The following is a 17,607-nucleotide window of genomic DNA, read 5'->3' as shown; positions in this document are numbered from 1 at the left end:
GGTCTTAGTACACGATGTAACTACAGAAGAGTCAAGTTTAAAATAGGGAAAATATCGAAACTCTTTGGTTATTTTTAGTGCAATGCTAATGGTCTAATCAGATTCAATGGATTGTGCTAAGCTATGCTAAAAGTGATACCGCCAGACCCGGAGATCAGCTGAATGTATTCCAAAATGTAAGATTCAAATATTTAACTCTAGGGGAGCTGGAAAGTTAGTATGTTTTCAAAAAAAAGTGAAATGTCCCTTTAAAAATTACTGCAACATTTAATATGCAGGCTTAAAGGGATAGTTCACCTTTACATAAAATTCTGTCATCATTTAATCATTCTCATGTTGTTCTAAATCTGTATGAATTTCATTTTTCTGATGAACACAAAAGAAGATATTTTGAGAAATTATGGTAAACACACAGCAGATAGTGACCATTGACTTCCATAGTAGTAATAAAAAAAATGTGTGTTTACTATAATTTATCACAATATTTTCTTCATCATTTATCACAATACTTAAAAAAAAAAAATCCTACTATGGAAGTCAATGGTCACTATCTGCTGTGTGTTTACAGTGTTTATCAGAAAAAAAATCATACAGGTTTAGAACAAGAGTAAATGATGACAGAATTTTCGTTTTAACTCTTTCCCCGCCATTGACGAGATATCTCGTCAATTAAGAGAAAACGCTTCCCCGCCAATGACGAGATTTTCCGTCTTTCCGCAATACCGCTATTATCCACCAGGTGGCGCAACTTTTTAAAACCGGAAGTATTGCCCTATGGCAAGCTGCTGCATGTCCGTGTCTGTTTTAAAGATCGCTCTGAATGGGATCTCTATGAAAAGTCCGTCACAAATATGGAATTATTTTTGCTTTTTGCTCAAAATGTGGTGTTTTTGCAAAAACCTTCCCATATTCAAAAGCTGATTGCAAAAGAACCACTAAAGGTAGGATGAAACGGTTTTTTTTTGTTTGAAAGCAGAGGGTCTGTTCTTTCATTTGGTATATTGTATGTTTATTTATTTAAAGAAGAACATTTTCTGGAAGGCATTAAACTTTGGTGAAAATCATGAAAAACGCTGGCGCTGGCTGGCAACTTTTTTTAAAAACGCTGGCGGTGAAAGAGTTAAGGTGAACTATCGCTTTAAGTATACATTGACAATAAATATTAAAAGTAATTATTGTATTAGCATTTCTTCATTACCCAGCAAGCAATTTTGCATTTAAAAAAATCTAATAGTAGTAGTTTTATTAAATCAGTTTTCAAGTCTTTTCCAGAACTGCCTGATATTGAGGCATTGCTAGATTTAAATCCAGAAAGCAAAGGACTAATTTCTCTCATTTATTCCCTTATAAGCACTATAAATTCGCAAAGCCTAGACAATGTTAAAAATGCATGGCAGCTTGACCTGAGACTTTACTGAATGGGCAGGCATTTTAGACACTCGTCTTCACCCTGTGCCAGACACGCCCTCATTCAATTTAAAATACTGCATAGGCTGCATTTTACTAATTCAAAATTAGCTAGGATTTATTCTACTGTCAGTCCCGCATGTAATAGATGCCTACACTCACCAGCTACAACAGCTCATATGTTCTGGTCATGCCCTAGATTGGAGGGATTTTGGAAATATATCTTTAAATCTTTTAGTGATATATATGATATTCCTATTGAACCTGACCCCCTCTTAGCTGTTTTCGGTACCAGACCTGAAAATTTGGTACTTGGGGAAGGAATGTATAAAGTCATTGCCTTTACCACATTGTTGGCAAGACGTTTAATTCTTCTACATTGGAAAAAAGCTGAACCCCCAAGACATAATAGATGGATTAAGGAAGTGATGTATAACATTCGGCTTGAAAAAATTTAATTCACTGTAAGAGGCTCAAAGAGTAAATTCTTTGCAACATGGTCACCGTTCTCATTTTATTTCAATGACTTACAAATTACTGAGGAAGGGGATATTTAAATGCTTGAGATTTTTTTATTTTATTTCATTATTTTGATTATATATTTTCTTGCTTCATAACCTTTTACGCCAATTACATGTAAATCAGACAGCCCGGATAGGCATAAGGTAGTATTTTCCTGTTTTCATTTATGTTCACTTGTTTATTCTTTGTTTATTTACTTGGTTTGTATTATCCCACTAACTATTATGCCTATATATATATATATATATATATATATATATATATATATATATATATATATATATATATATATATATCTCATGCTGTACATGCATGTTGTGACATGCATATTTTTGTTGCTTTTATAATAGTGTCTGATACTGCTAAACTGAAAGTTATGTGTTTTTGTTGTACAGTAAAGCCGCAGGGGTGGGGTAGGGGGGTGTAATCTGGCATGGTCACTATGTCTTTATTTGTTGCACATGTCTTTTTCCCTCTTCCATCTTAACAGAAAACTTATAAATAAAGTATAAAAAAAAATGTAAAAGGGTTAAAATTTCAAAATAAATTTGCAGATTACTTGCAAAAAAAAAATCTAATAGCCATCCAAACACAGCCCAGATGTCTACACTGTAAAAATTCATGTTGCACTTACATTTTTTTTTTGTTTAATTAACTTGAAAATACAATAAGTTTCAACTTTTTTGACTAGTGAGGAGTTGCTATAAATTATAAAAATAACGTTAAATAACTTCAAATAAATTTAACTTAATTTTTATAAATTATTACAACATATTTTTTTAATAATTTATAGCAACTTCTAATTACAGATTTAAATTTTGTAATACCAACTTCTCACTAGTCAAGAAAGTTTAAATGACTTGTTAATTCAAGTTGACTAAACTTAAAAACGTAAGTGCAACAAGGTATTTTTTACAGTGTAGGCTAAAAAAAGGCCAAATTTGAGCTGTCAGTGAAAAAGTAAAAGATGTCTAACCATAGCTAAAAATAAATGAAACCATACACCTTGTAATTGCGGTTGACTTTGCTAACATGATGAAATATCACACATCTCGACATGTCACTAAATTCTAATTTATTTTGGCAAGAAGTGGATTACTCATAGCCTGACTACATGGGTCTATAGTTAACCTAGATGGTGAAATGACCTCTAGTGCTTGCTGGGTAGTATTTCATCATCTTAAAATCAACATGAAATGACTTGCGAAATTTCAAAGAAACCAGGATGCTCATGAGCAAAAACAAAGCAAAACTAAATTTTGGTCATTAAGGAATTACAGGCTTATAAAAGAAATTCATTTAAAATCCCAGAATGCAGACAAAAAACTGGAGAGGGTGCTGTTGAGGGGCTGAAAAATGTAATGGACTTACCGAATCCACCTGTACAGCCTTTTCAACTCTCTCCATTGTGGTGCTAAAGGCTTTATTTAACCAATATGGAAGAGCATCTCTAAAATCCTCATGGAAACCTGTGAGATGCAGTGACTTCCCTCTAAAAAAAGGACATTTAAAATCTGTATCTTCAACTTGACATTGACCGTTAGCCTTTCTAATGTCATGATATTCCATTCATTTAAACAAAAAAATACAGGTCAACCTTGCTTTTTTGTTTGCTTAAATGCATTCGGACTCAATGTAAGATTTTCGTGACCATCTGACCTTTTTTGTAGGTAGGCTTTCTCTTCGAGGATAGATTGTAAAGTCAGATAAACCGAATACAAGCTGTTTGCCAGCGACTGGTCCATTTGATTCTCAAGCTGAGAGAGAGTCATTCGTAACTCATCTGCCAACTGTACATACAAACACAAGCTCACTGAATAAATATAAATCTCATAAAGACATTATGCATAAGATTACTTTATTTGCCTGATTCTTACCAGGGAGTCCAGCTTTTGGTAAACCACCGTGAAAACATCCAACCTAACAGCACTGAAACATGAAGAGGAACAGAACAAATAGTCATAAAGTCAAGACTTTATCAGTAACAAAAAAATTGGTGTTCAATCAAAAATAACACAAAAACAGCAATTAGGTCAAAAAGAGACCCGTTGGGTTTTAATTTAACCTATGCTGAGTTATTAGGGTTGTTAGTTAAATACAAACATCTGGGTTTATTTAACCCAACCATGTGCAATAATTCATTCATTTTAAATGTTAATTAGTTGGCACAGGTATGGCTGTCACCAAATGTAACACATGCTCAAGAATGGATGCCCTATCAATGATTTTGTAACCAATAAGTTTCTCAGCAATTAAAACTTATTTTAAAGGGGACATTTCACAAGACGTCCAATAAAACGTTGGGGTGTCCAGGATACGCATGTGAAGTTTTAGCTCAAAATACAATATAGAGTATTTATTATAACATGTTAAAATTGCCCTTTTTGAAGGTGTGGGCAAAAAAATTTGCTGTTTCGGGTGTGTCCTGTTAAATGCAAATAAGCTGATTTCTGCACTAAATGGTAGTGCTGTGATTGGATAGTGCAGATTAAGGGGCGGTATTATCCCCTTCTGACATCACAAGGGGAGCCACATTTCAATAAGCTATTTTTTCCACATTCTTGTAGGTTGATACAAACATTATAGCACTTAAACAAGGAAAAAGTCAGATTTTCATCATATGTCCCGTTTAAAACTATCATTTATGGCAAAAAGAATCATTGGGGCTTTCAAAAAGAAAATAAATTACAATAGCAACAGAACAAGCAAACTTATGTTGTTATATTAGTCCAATATTATAATATACAGTTTTGTTATTTGTACCTGACAAAGACCTTGTTCCAGACATCTTTACTGAGCCGAATGTCTTCTTGCACTTCTCCAATCAACCGAGAGAGAGCACTGATGGTCTCTAACAGATCCTATCAAAAACACTGACAATTAACTCATAGATAAATGTGGAAACGGGTGACATTTATGTAATAGATCGATAACAATGTAGAATGTGATCTACATGGTCTCACCTTGGTCATGGGTTGATGTAAACCTTTTTTGATGTTGAACCATTCTACAGTACCAGTCTGATAGAAAAAGAAAATACATACCTTCAGAATAAATAACCAGCACTTAAATTAAATTAAAGCATTTTTAATAATCATTTTAAGCATACAAATTCCCTGTAACACAATTAATCACAAAAAACAGCCAATCAGAACAGTTTTTCTATGTTCGTCCCCCCTCTCACACTGCAGCGGAGAAGCGCGCACACACATAGATGCAAACTTTGCTTTTCTGGCATTCCTTGTGCATCATGATGCATTATTTTGTATATTTCTGCTTTTAAATGTTTAATCAGTCTCTTCTCGTCCACGTTTGATGATTAATATTCATAATGCCATCAAAGTACCACAAGACAGATTCGAGAAATGATAAGGATGAGTCTGCTTTTAACTCGCTCTCGGGAGCTTTGATGTCATCTGCCTGTTGGTTCTTGTGGCGCCGCATGAAGTCAAAGAAGTTGCAACCCTTTAATCACATGTCGCTTTGTCGCATCGTGTGTAGTTAGGATAACAGTGTTACTTATCCAAAAATGTCCATTATTTGCAAAAACACATTCATTTAGGCAGGTGAGCTAGACATCAAATCATTATATGGAAAAACACTGCCAGCCCAAGGCATAAGTGAAGTAAGAGGCTGCTTTGGGCCACCAGGGGGCCCCCCAATCGTTTTTTTTTTTACAATTAAATAACTTAGTAATATAAATAATTGAATGAATGAATACGAATGAATAAATGAATAATTCAAGACAAGAAAATTGTCTGCTGTGTGTCTGCAGAGCTAGCGGTTGAGTCATGCGCAATATAGACACCTTGCGTGCATTGACAATTCGCGCCTGTGCGCAAGTGTGTTGAAAATTGCATTTCAGAAAGCAAGTGAACATAAAATCGTTCTGTTCTTGACAGGGCACATACAAACAAAATTATCTCCAGAGTACTCTTTTTCCAATAAAAACATTTGTTTATGTCTTAGGTTTATTTATAGATTGTTCAGAAACCAGTTCCGTGCTTCTCTTAAAGAGACAGTAACCTCAATTATCCTACTTAAGTTTGTGTCATTAATGTTAATCATACAATCCAAGACAAAGAGAAAATCACTTCTGTAGCTCTAAAAAATAATAATAATATTTAATTCATACAATAAAGACAGTGTTATAATTCATTTGATTCGATTTCTGTACCTAATGCTAATTTGAGCCCTTCCTTAATGTGCAACTTTGTTCTTTTTATAAATGTTTGTAATTTCTTTATTTTTGTAATAAAAAAATTGGTGGGAGGGGGCCCCCAAACAAATTCTGCTTAGGGCCCCCAAGAGGCTCGTGCCGGCACTGTGGAAAAATGTATATTTTTTTGCTACTTACAGCAACAGCATCCGTAACCTCAACTTGTAAGTCAAAGTGAGCGGGATTGAGGTTCTGAAAAGCTCGGGTCTTACAAATCTGCACAAGAAGTCTACAAAAAAGATTTACTTTGAGAGCTTTGCATAATAAAAACATGGATAACTACAACTTTTTGTCATTCAAAGTTGTGTTACCTAAGCAATGTTTGTAGCCGTGGTGTTGTTTTGGGGGTCGGAGCAAAGATGTCCCTGTATTTGGACACTAAGCAGAGCCCATATTGGAGAAACCCATGCAGGGAATCACCTAACTCCTGTTTCTGTTACAAGATAAACACACACCCATGCATTTACTTAGGATTGGTATTTTGCAACATTACAATTTTACCGTACCCCACCCTAACATTCACACAAACCTCTTAATTTTTATATTAGATTTAAAAGCATGAATTTTATGCTAACTCATTTAGGCCTAGCAAAGCACAGAAATGCTTCTGTGTAACTTCATTAGAAGCTGATATAAAAAGTGCATGTGCCAGTAAAGTCTGTACAAAATCTACCGCAGGATGACGGTGGGGTAGATAAAATGATATAAACTCACACTGCTGATATATGTGCTAACACATGATGTGATACTGTTGCAACATTAAAGCTTGACTGCATCTACAACCAACCTAGACACACTTTTTAAAAGTGTCTGAATGTCACATAAACAACTTACCTGCAGGTAGGGGAGCTCCTGCTGGTCCCAGTGATATTCTATACTGGTTAGTTGCTTGAAAAGCACGGTCGAGTCCACCTCCAGACACTGGTAAAGTTTACTGTAAGCCACCCATTTCCTGTATAACCCACGCATAACCAAAACAAATTTAAATCAATCAGCATTTATTCAACTTTCACATTCAACATTTAAATAGTTCTCTGAAAGATGAGGTTGCGGTTTGATAACTTTTAGTATGATTAAAGCATATAAACCGTATCTGTTTCTTATGTTTGTTGTATTTGTGTTGATTTGTTATGTGAAGTGTGAAATATGCAACTTTGGTGACATGCTTACGCCAGATCTTGAAGAAAGGGTGAAATGTCATTTTGTGTGGCGTAGTACTCAAGTAACGCAGTTCCCTGACCACACAGCTCTCCTTTCCATGGGGTACTGTCCTATAGATTGGAGAAAAATAGATTTTAGAGAAACAAATCTTTTCAAGCTTTATGGGATAGTTTACCCAAGAATGAAAATGTTGTCATCATATACTCACCTTCATGTTGTTCTAAACCTGTATGAGTTTTTTTTATTCTGTTAAACAGAGACTATATTTTGATAAATGATATTAAGCATACAGTTGTCGGTACTCAATGATTTCTATATCTCATCAGAAACAATCAATTACGTCAGTTATGAGGGTAAGTAAATGAGGACAGAATTTTCATGTATGGGTGAACTGTACTTGAGAGCGTCAACTATTTCAGTCAGCCATTTATGAAAACTGGGTGGTAAAGTGGACTTTCAGACCATTAGGATCACTGCCATACCAAACATTGCGAGAAAATTGCTGCGGATGCTCAATATTCTCCAAAAGTCTTTGAGTATCACCTTAATATTCTTCCAAAACTCCGAAATCTTAGGGCAAAACTAAAAACTATAAGCATGTGTTCCATTATCGGTCATTTTTTGTTGACTGTGTTCAAATAAATAAAAGGGACAACACAAAATTCCAATGTTGTTCCAATAATAAAACATATATGTGTCTAGTTAGGGGCAACACATTAAGGGCCCTATTTTAACGATCTGAAACGCAAGTGCGAAGCGCAACGCGCAAGTGAGTTTGTGGGCGGATCTTGGGCGCTGTTGCTATTTTCCCGGCGTGAGAAATAACTCTTGTGCCGGGCGCAAATCAATAAGGGGTTGGTCTGAAGTAGGTTCATTATTCATAGGTGTGGTTTGGGCGTAACGTCAAATAAACCAATCAGAACGCTATCCAACATTCCCTTTAAACGCAAGGGCGCAAGTTCTATGGCGGGTTGCTATTTTTATGATGGATTTACCAGGCGCACGCCAGGAGCGGTTCACAGCCGAGGAGACCGACGTTCTTGTAAGAGCACTCAAAGACAGAGAAGTTGTTTTGTATGGGGATAGGAGAAACCCGCCCAAATCAGCGTCGGTTAAACAGGCGTGAGAGGAAATCCCAAGCTTACCATCATAAATCGGGCACGCCGTGTAACGGGAGGTGGATCTGCCTCAGGACCTGACCCCAGCAGAGGACATCGCTGCGTCCACCCTCACCGCTGAAAGGGTTTGGGGGCTTTGAAATCGAACCCAAGAAACGCAAGCAAGGTCCAACCCCAAAGTACTCTTACAAATCAAGTTCATATACATTAAGGTTTCTTATGAAAACATTTTAATTATTATTTACATAAAATAAACGTAATACAGCCACACAACAAACTTATGAAAATATTTTAATCGTTATTTGCATGAGAATTTTTTTACGCAGCCACACAATAAATAAAAACTATCACCACAATGCTCACCACTATGTATACACCCTTATCTCGTGTGTTAATATTTTTTATTGTAACAATTTATGATTTGCAAAAATAACTGTTGCATCTGTGTAGATTAGATGCAAAGTGTATGCGCGTTGTGCACGCTATACATATGGTCAAGCATGCGCCCTTAAAATAGCATAATGAACAACGCGCAACGCGCCACTGCCTTTAAACTTTTTTTTTTCTGGTCAGTGGCGCAATTGTTTTTTGAAACGGCAAAATAGCATCAGGGATGGTTTGCGCCGGAACACGCCTCCTTTTTTGCGCTGAACCGCCCAGGGAGCGCAAGTTCATTCCCTAGTTTGCCGACGTGCGTTTGTGGAGGGAAAAACCCACTGTGCGCCAGTGCAAAATACGAATGATACATGCGTCACTGACAAAGTCAATTGCGCTGGGTGCAAGATAGGGCCCTAAATGTGTTGTCATTAACTAGACACAACATGTGTTGTTTTAACACAACCATTTTAAGAGTGCTCTCTCTCTCTCTCAAGGGTTTTTCCTCCAAAGGACTTTTTTCCATAAAATAGTTTTTTTTTTGTTATCCTAGGAGTTTTTTCAAACCCTAGGGATTCAGCTGACATTGGATTAACTTAGTAATCACTATACGTTCATTTTTTTCTGAGTGTGTGGTACGTCTAAAAACACCAACATAAGGAGATCACTGTCGGAAAAAGGGTAAGAATGGAGCCTAGCTGTCATTGGGGTGGTACCCTTTATTGAAAAATACACCTTTGTTCCTAAAGGGTGTATATAAGTACCTCAAAGGTACATATTGGTACCAAATGTATACATATCTGTACCTAAACAGTACATAAAAGACCTTTAAATATGGTAGTGCTCCAGTGACAGCTTGGGACCATTTAATCAAAAAGTGGAAATATGGAATATCAAAAGTTTAACCTTAAAGGAAAACACCACAGTTTTTTCAATATTGTACTATGTTGTTACCTAAACTAAGATGAATTAATATACCTATCTTTTTTCAATTCTTGCACTCAATCTTTGTACAGCGTGTTGTGACTGTGTTAGCATTTAGCCTAGCCCCATTCATTCCTTAGGATCCAAACACTTCCATGTTTTCCCTATTTAAAGACTGTTACATGAGTAGGTACATGAGTAAGTATGGTGGCACAAAACAAAACGTGTTGATTTTTTAATCAGATAAAAATGAGAACTATATTGTATGGCGCAAGAGCACTTACTGTAGTTTTAAAATTGATGAAGTTACTGTGCACCGAGGTCAAAGTGCTGTAAACTAAGGGGCTGTTTACATTTGGTATTAAGATGTGTTTTCATCAATCGGATCACAAGTGGACGAGAGAGACACATTACGTTTACACCTGGTATTTAAATCCGTCTCTTTTGTCCACTTTCGACCGCTTCTGTCCTGAATAGTGTGAGGGGGGTGGTCCGTGAGACGGTGGGGCGAGTCTCTCTGCTGTCATTCAAACGTGAGCGGGAGTAATTATGAGTTTATATGGACGCAAACTAATATTATGTCGGAGTCCACTGCTTGTTTAGCAAGTAAACATGCTGCACAGAGTTTTGTACGTGTGTATGTTAGACCTTTCTCTGAATTTTCGGCGCTATTGATGAAATAGGATCGCGCAACTTTCACACGCTTTCAAAACGAAACTACGGAGATCAGCCGCTTGAGTTTTATCAATAAAAGGCTAAAAATAGCGCTGTTCACGCCAGAAGTCAGAAAAGACGTAAAACTTGTGTTTAATACCTCAGATTAGATAAATGGACGGAGAGAAGGCGGTGCGTGTGGCTTTTCGAACACATTCAACCACATGTGCGTTCCGCAACTCCAAAGCGATCCGATCGAAAGTGGTTTCGACCACCTCTGGATGTGGTTGGAAGTGGTCGAAAGTAAACGAGCTCAAAACGGTTTGAACACAGTTAACACCTGGCATTAACGTCATCCACTTGTGATCCGATCGACAAAAACACATGTTAATGCCAAGTGTAAACAGCCTCTAAGTGCTCTTGCACCATACAATATCTCATTTTTTATCCGCTTAAAAAATCGCCACGTTTTATTTTGTGCCAGCATACTTTCTCGTGTAACTACTCAAGTAACAGTGTTAAAATAGGAAAACATGGAAGTGTTTGGTGGCTTCTAAATTCATCCCTGTTTGGATCCTAAGGGGCTGGACACACCAAAACTTTTAAACGCAGCTGAAAACGCCTTGAGGATGCCGAATGCCAGCTGTTTTTCAGCTGAGTGCCAGCTTTCTTCAGCTGAGCGCTTTGATAGCTGTGATACTTCATCTGCGAGCCGGTTGGTTGCTGTGGTAATGTCCCGCCCCTCCTCCACTGTGATTGGGCGGCCGTGTGAGAACTGACATTGACGAGCAGAGCTTTTCTCCCCAAGTTGAATCTCTTTCAACTCTCGACGCTCAGCACCGAGCGCGGAAAAACCGCCGAGCGCCGGTTTTCAGGGCGGAAAAAACCCGCTAGCTGCTGGCTTATTTGAAAAACGCCGAGCTTCCATTGGAAACAATTGAAAACATGCGCCGGCCACGGGCGTAAAAGTTTTGGTGTACACAACCCCTAAGGAATAAATGGGGCTAGGCTAAATGCTAACACATTCGCGACGCACTGTACAAAGATTACGTTTACGCATTGAAAAAGATAGGTATGGATTAATTCATCTAAGTTGAGGTAAGAACATAGTAAAATATTGAAAAACGGTGGTGTTTTCCTTTAAACAAAACCTGTAGCATACTAAATTAATAATTACAAAATCAATTTTTGCTATTTTAAATTTGCAAACATGATTTTACGTGATAGTCATTACGAAAAGGCATTAAAATGATAGATAGCAAAAAAAGTTTGATTTTGTACATTAAATAATTCCACCAATTCAACTGAATGCACAAATATGTGAAGGCAAAAAAGCAAAGTTTTAGGCAGATCAATGCAGTGCAAACCAGTGGCTGCACTTCACGTAAAACCTAGGATATGGCATCATTTCCTCTGGCCGTACAAGAAGCACATTCTCAAATAACCGATCTATTAAACATCGTATGTGTACATACTCCACCAACATGTACAAAATCATACGCGAACTGCAAACTCCCAGGCAAAAACAAACATTAATGTGGAGAAATGCAGTATCGGTTACACAACTATAGTGCCACTTTCTAAGCCTCATTTAGCAACATCTAGAAATGTTGTAATTTTAACAGACACTTTTATCAAGAAGCTGTTTACACAACTACACTACACAATCATTAGAAAGTTACTTTCTTTTTATTCTTTTATTAAATGTAAGATGGTGATTTACCTGTTGCTTGGAGATATAAGCTTGAACAAACTGCTGCAGGATGCCGCAATAGTTCACGTAAGGACTTCGCCCAGCACTCAGGTTCTCATCTCTCTGTGTGGCATAAACAACTACAATTCAAGCGTACAATAGTGATCGAATGCAATATCATATTACTAAATCAATCATGTTGTGCGTTTTTCACTTTGAACATACAAATAACCAAATAACTGCACAGAAGATGTTTATGCTCACTTCTTAAAAAATTAAGATGAACTGAAAACAATGTGACATGCTTTGGACATTCGCACAATTCATTCAATGCACTTCATTGTTTAAATATAGGGAAGGTTGAAGAATTAACCTGTGTAATAAAGTTGAGGGAATATTTTATGAATGTAGATTTTTGTGTTTAAACTTGGCCTGCAATTTTAGCTACTTTTAAGTAAATAACTAGTGAGTTTAACATACAAAAAAAAGATTTACCTCCTTATGAATAAACTTAAGTTGAAGATGACATTGTCCTCTGTTAGGGTATGTGTCTGTTCGCGGCTCTAGGTTATACCACGTGTCTTCTGTGCAATACAGGTCCTGAAAAACATACAAAGGTAACATAAATACAAAATAATCATCTATTAAAAAGCAGTCTATGTCAGGTGAGTCCAAATATGTGTGAAGTTAAAATGTTTTGACAGGTAAGATGTAAAATACCTTCAATTTAAGAACAATATTTCCCAAAAAATCGTCCTGGCCCTTTTCTTTTTTTGCTTCTTTTATCATCCTATGTAGAGATGATTTAACGTTAAATGAATTTTCCATGCATTACAAATTATATATTAAATCTCAAACCTGTTGCTTAAAAACCTTTTAAATCCGTGAATGTTTGTGCGAATCTCGTCCAGTTTTTGCACTAGTGAAACCTCCTCGTCTTTGTCGCTGTTACACAAACATTTTTTAGATGATTAGTTGTATAGTAAGAAAAAAATTTCTCAAATTCTGCATTTCTTACAAAATAATATTAATATTATTTATATATTTATTATTATTATGCACTCACAACATATCCATGTGAAAGATGCCACTTGACAAGTTGTCAAACACCCTGTACAAGAGGAAATATAAAGATATCACAACAAATACATTCAAACTCATAGTCTGCCGATGGTCGGATGAAAGGTGGGAAAACGTTTTACACAGTAAGAAAAAATGCCCAAAATACATACCCCAGCTGTCACTGGGGAGGTACCCTTTAAAAATGTACAGCTTTGCACTTGAAGAGTTCATAATAATACCTCAAAGGTACATATTGGTACCACATATCTGTACCTAATGGTTTTCAAAGGGTACCGTCCCAGTGACAGCTGGGGTACATATTTCGTCCATATTTTTTAACAATGTAGGAATGTAGTGGTAAGTTTCATGTGCTTACAGTTTGAAGGTTTCCTCCCAGATTGGGTTAAGAGTCTGAATCTTTATCGCCGTCTGGTACACCTTCTCCTTAGCCGAATCCCGCACGACGGACTTCTGCGGTTTTTGAGAAGCAGCACCCCCATGAGACTCCTTAGTTTCATTAACAATCTGCAGCCGACAGTACGGATCACTAAATCCTGTTAGCAGAAATGAAGAGAAGGACTTGTCTGTATATTAAAAACAAAGTCATGCAGCAGTAAATATATTCATGCATGGTATCCTGTTCTAAGAATTAGAAATTAACTCATACCACTTATATCTTTTCCCAGAATCCCTTTGGCTTGCTTCACATTAACCATCAGACAGTAGACTGGGGCCTAGCAATGGAGAGATTCACATGTACAAAATACAAAAACAAAAAACACCAACATAAGGAGAACACTGTAAAAAAAAAAGAGGATCAGAATGGTGCCTATCTGTCACTGGGGTGGTACACATTAAAAAATACACCTTTGCACCTAATAAGTTTAATACCAGTACATAGATTTCTAGTGAATTAAAATAAGTAGTGTCTCAAAATAGCACAGTTAAGTACACTAGATGAAGTACTAAAGAATTTTTTTTGATGTATTAACAAAAAATTAGTGCACAAAATAGTACATTTTTTAAGTGTTATTTAAGTATTATTTTAGTGCACTTTTGTTAACTTTTAACACCCCTGGACCTCACTAATTGTCAAACCCTGGCTACAGCCATGTATAGGACCTTTTAAAGGTGCAGTGTGTAATTTTTAGAAGGATCTCTTGACAGAAATGCAAAATAATATACTTATCAGTTGTATATAAAGACCTTTCATAATGAACGTTATGTGTTTATTACCTTAGAACGAGACCTTTTTATCTACATACACAGCGGGTCCCCTGACATGGAAGTCGCCATTTTGTGCCGCCATTTTTCTACAGAAGCCCTTAACGTACACATTTTTTTACTAAGTTGTCTCCCCGTCGGTTTTCATTTAGACTTTTGCGTCGTCCTCCGTGTCGACGTGCAAACACACGCGCAAACCGCTGGTAGGCAGTATCCACGCGTGTAACCACAGTAGCAGCGCGACCGTCAGAGAAGAAGAAGCTTGGAAAGTTAACCCACAAACGAAGAAGAAACAGCAACTTGTTGTGTATGATTTAAGTAGACCAGCAATGATGGAAGTAAATAATCAGTGACTTTTGTTGCAGTTTGAGTTAAATCACTCCTTAACTTGGCTCATCTTTGTTTTCACCGTCGCTAACGAAAATTCCTATGACGCAGTTTTTTTACCTGACGGGAGGGGTTCTGGTGGACCAATCACAGCACTTGCGGTCCGCGTAGAACTGACGCGCTGTTAAAATTTTTGCGAGGTGCACGTCAGGCTACGCAGAGCTACGCACAGGCTACGGATAGCCTACGCCGTAAGACTATAAATCAGGCTTAAGCCGTTGGTTGCAATTCGCAACCTCACCACTAGATGCGACTAAAATTTACAAATTGCTCCTTTAAAATGGCAGTGCTCCAGTGACAGCTTGGGACCATTTTTCCCCTACCGTATGTCATAATAAACATATAATTTCAATTATTGCACAGCTCTCAGTTTAAAAATTCAACTTGAATTGGTCAGTTGCATTATCTTACCAATGAGCTCTGGACTTTCTCCCTCAAGGTTTCATGCTCTTCATCGGTCATTGAAAACGCCTGTGAGAGACTCAAAATGTCAGTTTTTAGCATTACATCAACCGAAACTGTTAAGAAACCTTTACGCCGGCTTACCTCTTTAATGTAATCCTTTAAATCCTTGTCGCTGTATTGCTCTTTGGTGTGGGTTTTTCCTAACCGATGTGTGATTGTGTACAGAAGCTCTTTGTACAGTGGCTTCAGCTGCAGGGATAATGATGTTATTATTGTAACCAGTTATTATTTTAATGCATTAATGTTAATAATGTTCATAAAATACTTCTCTGTTAAATTGTTACCTCTTTCTCTTTATGTTTCCTCTTGCTTTCCTCTGGGTTCTCTGTGTCTTCGAAAACCTTCAAGTTAATTAAAGTATAATATAGATTAAATGATATTATAAATGATAAAAAAATTGAAAGTAGCATTATGTACCTTTTTGCTCTTTTGTTTTCTGGTCATTGCCATTTTTCGGGCAGGGGACAACTGAGAGGAGAGGAAAATTCAATTTAATTTAAAGAAAGAAAGAAATAAAGATAGATAGAAAGAAAGAAAAAAGAAATCTCACTCATTACCTGTCTCGATCGTCTCTGACTGGATCCTGCACTTTCTGTGTAGGACTACAGACAGAATACATTAATTGTAACTGTACGAAAATAATTATCTTCAACAAATTATTAATATTGTAAAAAGCAACATGAAAAACATATTTAATTGTATTCAGCATGGGTTAAAACTTTAAGGTGCAATGTATAAATTTTAGCGTCATCTAGTGGTAAAGTTGTGAATTGCAACCAATGGCTCAGTTCACTGATCCCCCTCACTTTTGAAACGCATAGAGAAGCTACGGTAGCCACCATCGGACAAACATGTCATCGTCGGAGACAACTTAGTCAAAAAAAATTGTCCGTTAGGGGGTCTGTAGAAACATGATGGCACAAAATGACGACTTCCATGTAAGGGGACCCTCGGTATGTAGATAAAACGTCTCATTCTTAGGTAATAAAAACATAACGGTTCATTATGAAAGGTCTTTATACACCCCTGACAATATAGTTTTGTATATTATTTTGCATTTCTGTCCAGAGATTCTTCTTAAAATTACACACTGCACCTTTAAGTATTTACTCATAAAATTGAGACTGGCACCGACATTATCACATCATCTTATTTACGCATTTGACAGATAGCAACTTGAGTTACAAGCTATGCATTTGATCAAACTGTTCCTTATGATCGATGACCTTTTGAACACATAGTCTGGTCTTCATGCATGACAGCTACTGTATAAAACATTCGGCTTGCGAACCAAATAACTGTGATCAGTTATCAAAAGTTATTCACACCAATGCAAATACATGATGGTTTATCTGTCTTGTCTGCTGCATTTCCTTTTCAGCTATGAAGAAATTTCAGCAGTGATCCGCCCTCATTTTATACAACATTGTTAGTGTTTAAGACAAAACTTTTATGAAAAATTGCCTTTATAATTGAGCATGTAAACAAAAATAAAGTTAATGGTATGGTTATGGTATAATAAGCATAAACATTGAATCAAACATAAACAAATATTAACCACAAAAGATTGGTGAAAAAGAAAGTGATGTTGATCGTGTGATTCACGGTGACAGAAAATATTGTCAATTTAATTTTGAGGGACACAAGAATGTGCATTTTATACATTTTAATAAAAAGACTTTTATTCTATAATAATAATAATAATATAATGTTCAGCTGTTTTTTAAAGATTTTAGGTCAAATGTTATTGACTAATTGACTAGTATAGAATACTAGGGTGTTATAAATAGGGTGTGTTCTTCATTTTTTAATCACTTTTCATCGCTTTTGCAATTCATACATTTTAAAGTTTTCCATTTAATAAGATTTTTAATTTGTAATGTTTTAAAAGTTGTTAAATAGTGATATATTTCACTAACCTCTTTAGGGGGGAGCAGTAGATTTTCCCCTTGTGTGGATGCCCCATCCTGGGCTGGTAACATGTTTAGTCACTCTCTTTACGGCTGTGTCAGATATACACCATGAGGCTACATGAGAAAGACTCCAGATTTAAAGCATCAACACTCCAAAACAATATAAACAATATTAGTATATGCTCAATCAGAGGATCAAAAGAGTCTTCGCACTTGTCTTAAAAGCAGTTGTTGATGTAGAGGGCGGAAGTTGTCACTTCCTGTTGAAGGTCAGGCCTGCAAGCTAACTGCTTTTTTTAAATACAGCAGAAGCTGTTACCAAAATGTTACCCTGCTGTCTTCTGACGCTCTTCTGTCACTTGATCTTCCTTCCTTTTCTTACAACACACATCTCTGCTCCCCTCCAACTCTATTTTCCTGTATATGGTCTCCGTTTCAATCACCACCGTACAGTCAGTCTTGGCTGGTTCTCCGGATGGTTTA

At 36.6% G+C, this 17,607-nt stretch overlaps 1 protein-coding gene across 2 annotated transcripts in view; it reads right to left on the bottom strand.

Annotated features, from left to right (window-relative positions):
• unc13d (unc-13 homolog D (C. elegans)) overlaps nucleotides 1-17,607 on the bottom strand; it is a 26,641-nt gene extending 9,034 nt beyond the window's left edge. The window contains exons 1-23 of one of the 2 annotated variants that reach the window (XM_065262924.2): nucleotides 17,338-17,607; nucleotides 17,131-17,238; nucleotides 15,769-15,813; nucleotides 15,629-15,679; nucleotides 15,496-15,552; nucleotides 15,293-15,400; nucleotides 15,158-15,217; nucleotides 13,803-13,869; nucleotides 13,512-13,689; nucleotides 13,140-13,184; nucleotides 12,947-13,018; nucleotides 12,794-12,863; nucleotides 12,569-12,673; nucleotides 12,104-12,196; nucleotides 7,319-7,419; nucleotides 6,983-7,100; nucleotides 6,460-6,581; nucleotides 6,287-6,377; nucleotides 4,893-4,949; nucleotides 4,693-4,790; nucleotides 3,807-3,858; nucleotides 3,589-3,719; nucleotides 3,301-3,421 (exon numbers count right to left, since the gene is read on the bottom strand). In XM_065262924.2, coding sequence (XP_065118996.2) covers nucleotides 3,301-3,421; nucleotides 3,589-3,719; nucleotides 3,807-3,858; nucleotides 4,693-4,790; nucleotides 4,893-4,949; nucleotides 6,287-6,377; nucleotides 6,460-6,581; nucleotides 6,983-7,100; nucleotides 7,319-7,419; nucleotides 12,104-12,196; nucleotides 12,569-12,673; nucleotides 12,794-12,863; nucleotides 12,947-13,018; nucleotides 13,140-13,184; nucleotides 13,512-13,689; nucleotides 13,803-13,869; nucleotides 15,158-15,217; nucleotides 15,293-15,400; nucleotides 15,496-15,552; nucleotides 15,629-15,679; nucleotides 15,769-15,813; nucleotides 17,131-17,193 — 1,905 coding nt within the window. In that variant the 5' untranslated portion in view covers nucleotides 17,194-17,238; nucleotides 17,338-17,607. Of the gene's footprint in view, nucleotides 1-3,300; nucleotides 3,422-3,588; nucleotides 3,720-3,806; nucleotides 3,859-4,692; nucleotides 4,791-4,892; nucleotides 4,950-6,286; nucleotides 6,378-6,459; nucleotides 6,582-6,982; nucleotides 7,101-7,318; nucleotides 7,420-12,103; nucleotides 12,197-12,568; nucleotides 12,674-12,793; nucleotides 12,864-12,946; nucleotides 13,019-13,139; nucleotides 13,185-13,511; nucleotides 13,690-13,802; nucleotides 13,870-15,157; nucleotides 15,218-15,292; nucleotides 15,401-15,495; nucleotides 15,553-15,628; nucleotides 15,680-15,768; nucleotides 15,814-17,130 lie in introns of both variants that reach the window. The other variant, XM_065262923.2, reaches the window with a different exon arrangement.

This window comes from Paramisgurnus dabryanus, chromosome 1 (assembly GCF_030506205.2).
Source record: "Paramisgurnus dabryanus chromosome 1, PD_genome_1.1, whole genome shotgun sequence".
In the NCBI taxonomy this organism is placed as follows: Eukaryota; Metazoa; Chordata; class Actinopteri; order Cypriniformes; family Cobitidae; genus Paramisgurnus; species Paramisgurnus dabryanus.
Note: the sequence above shows the minus strand (reverse complement) of the source record. Positions and strands in the feature narration are given on the sequence as shown.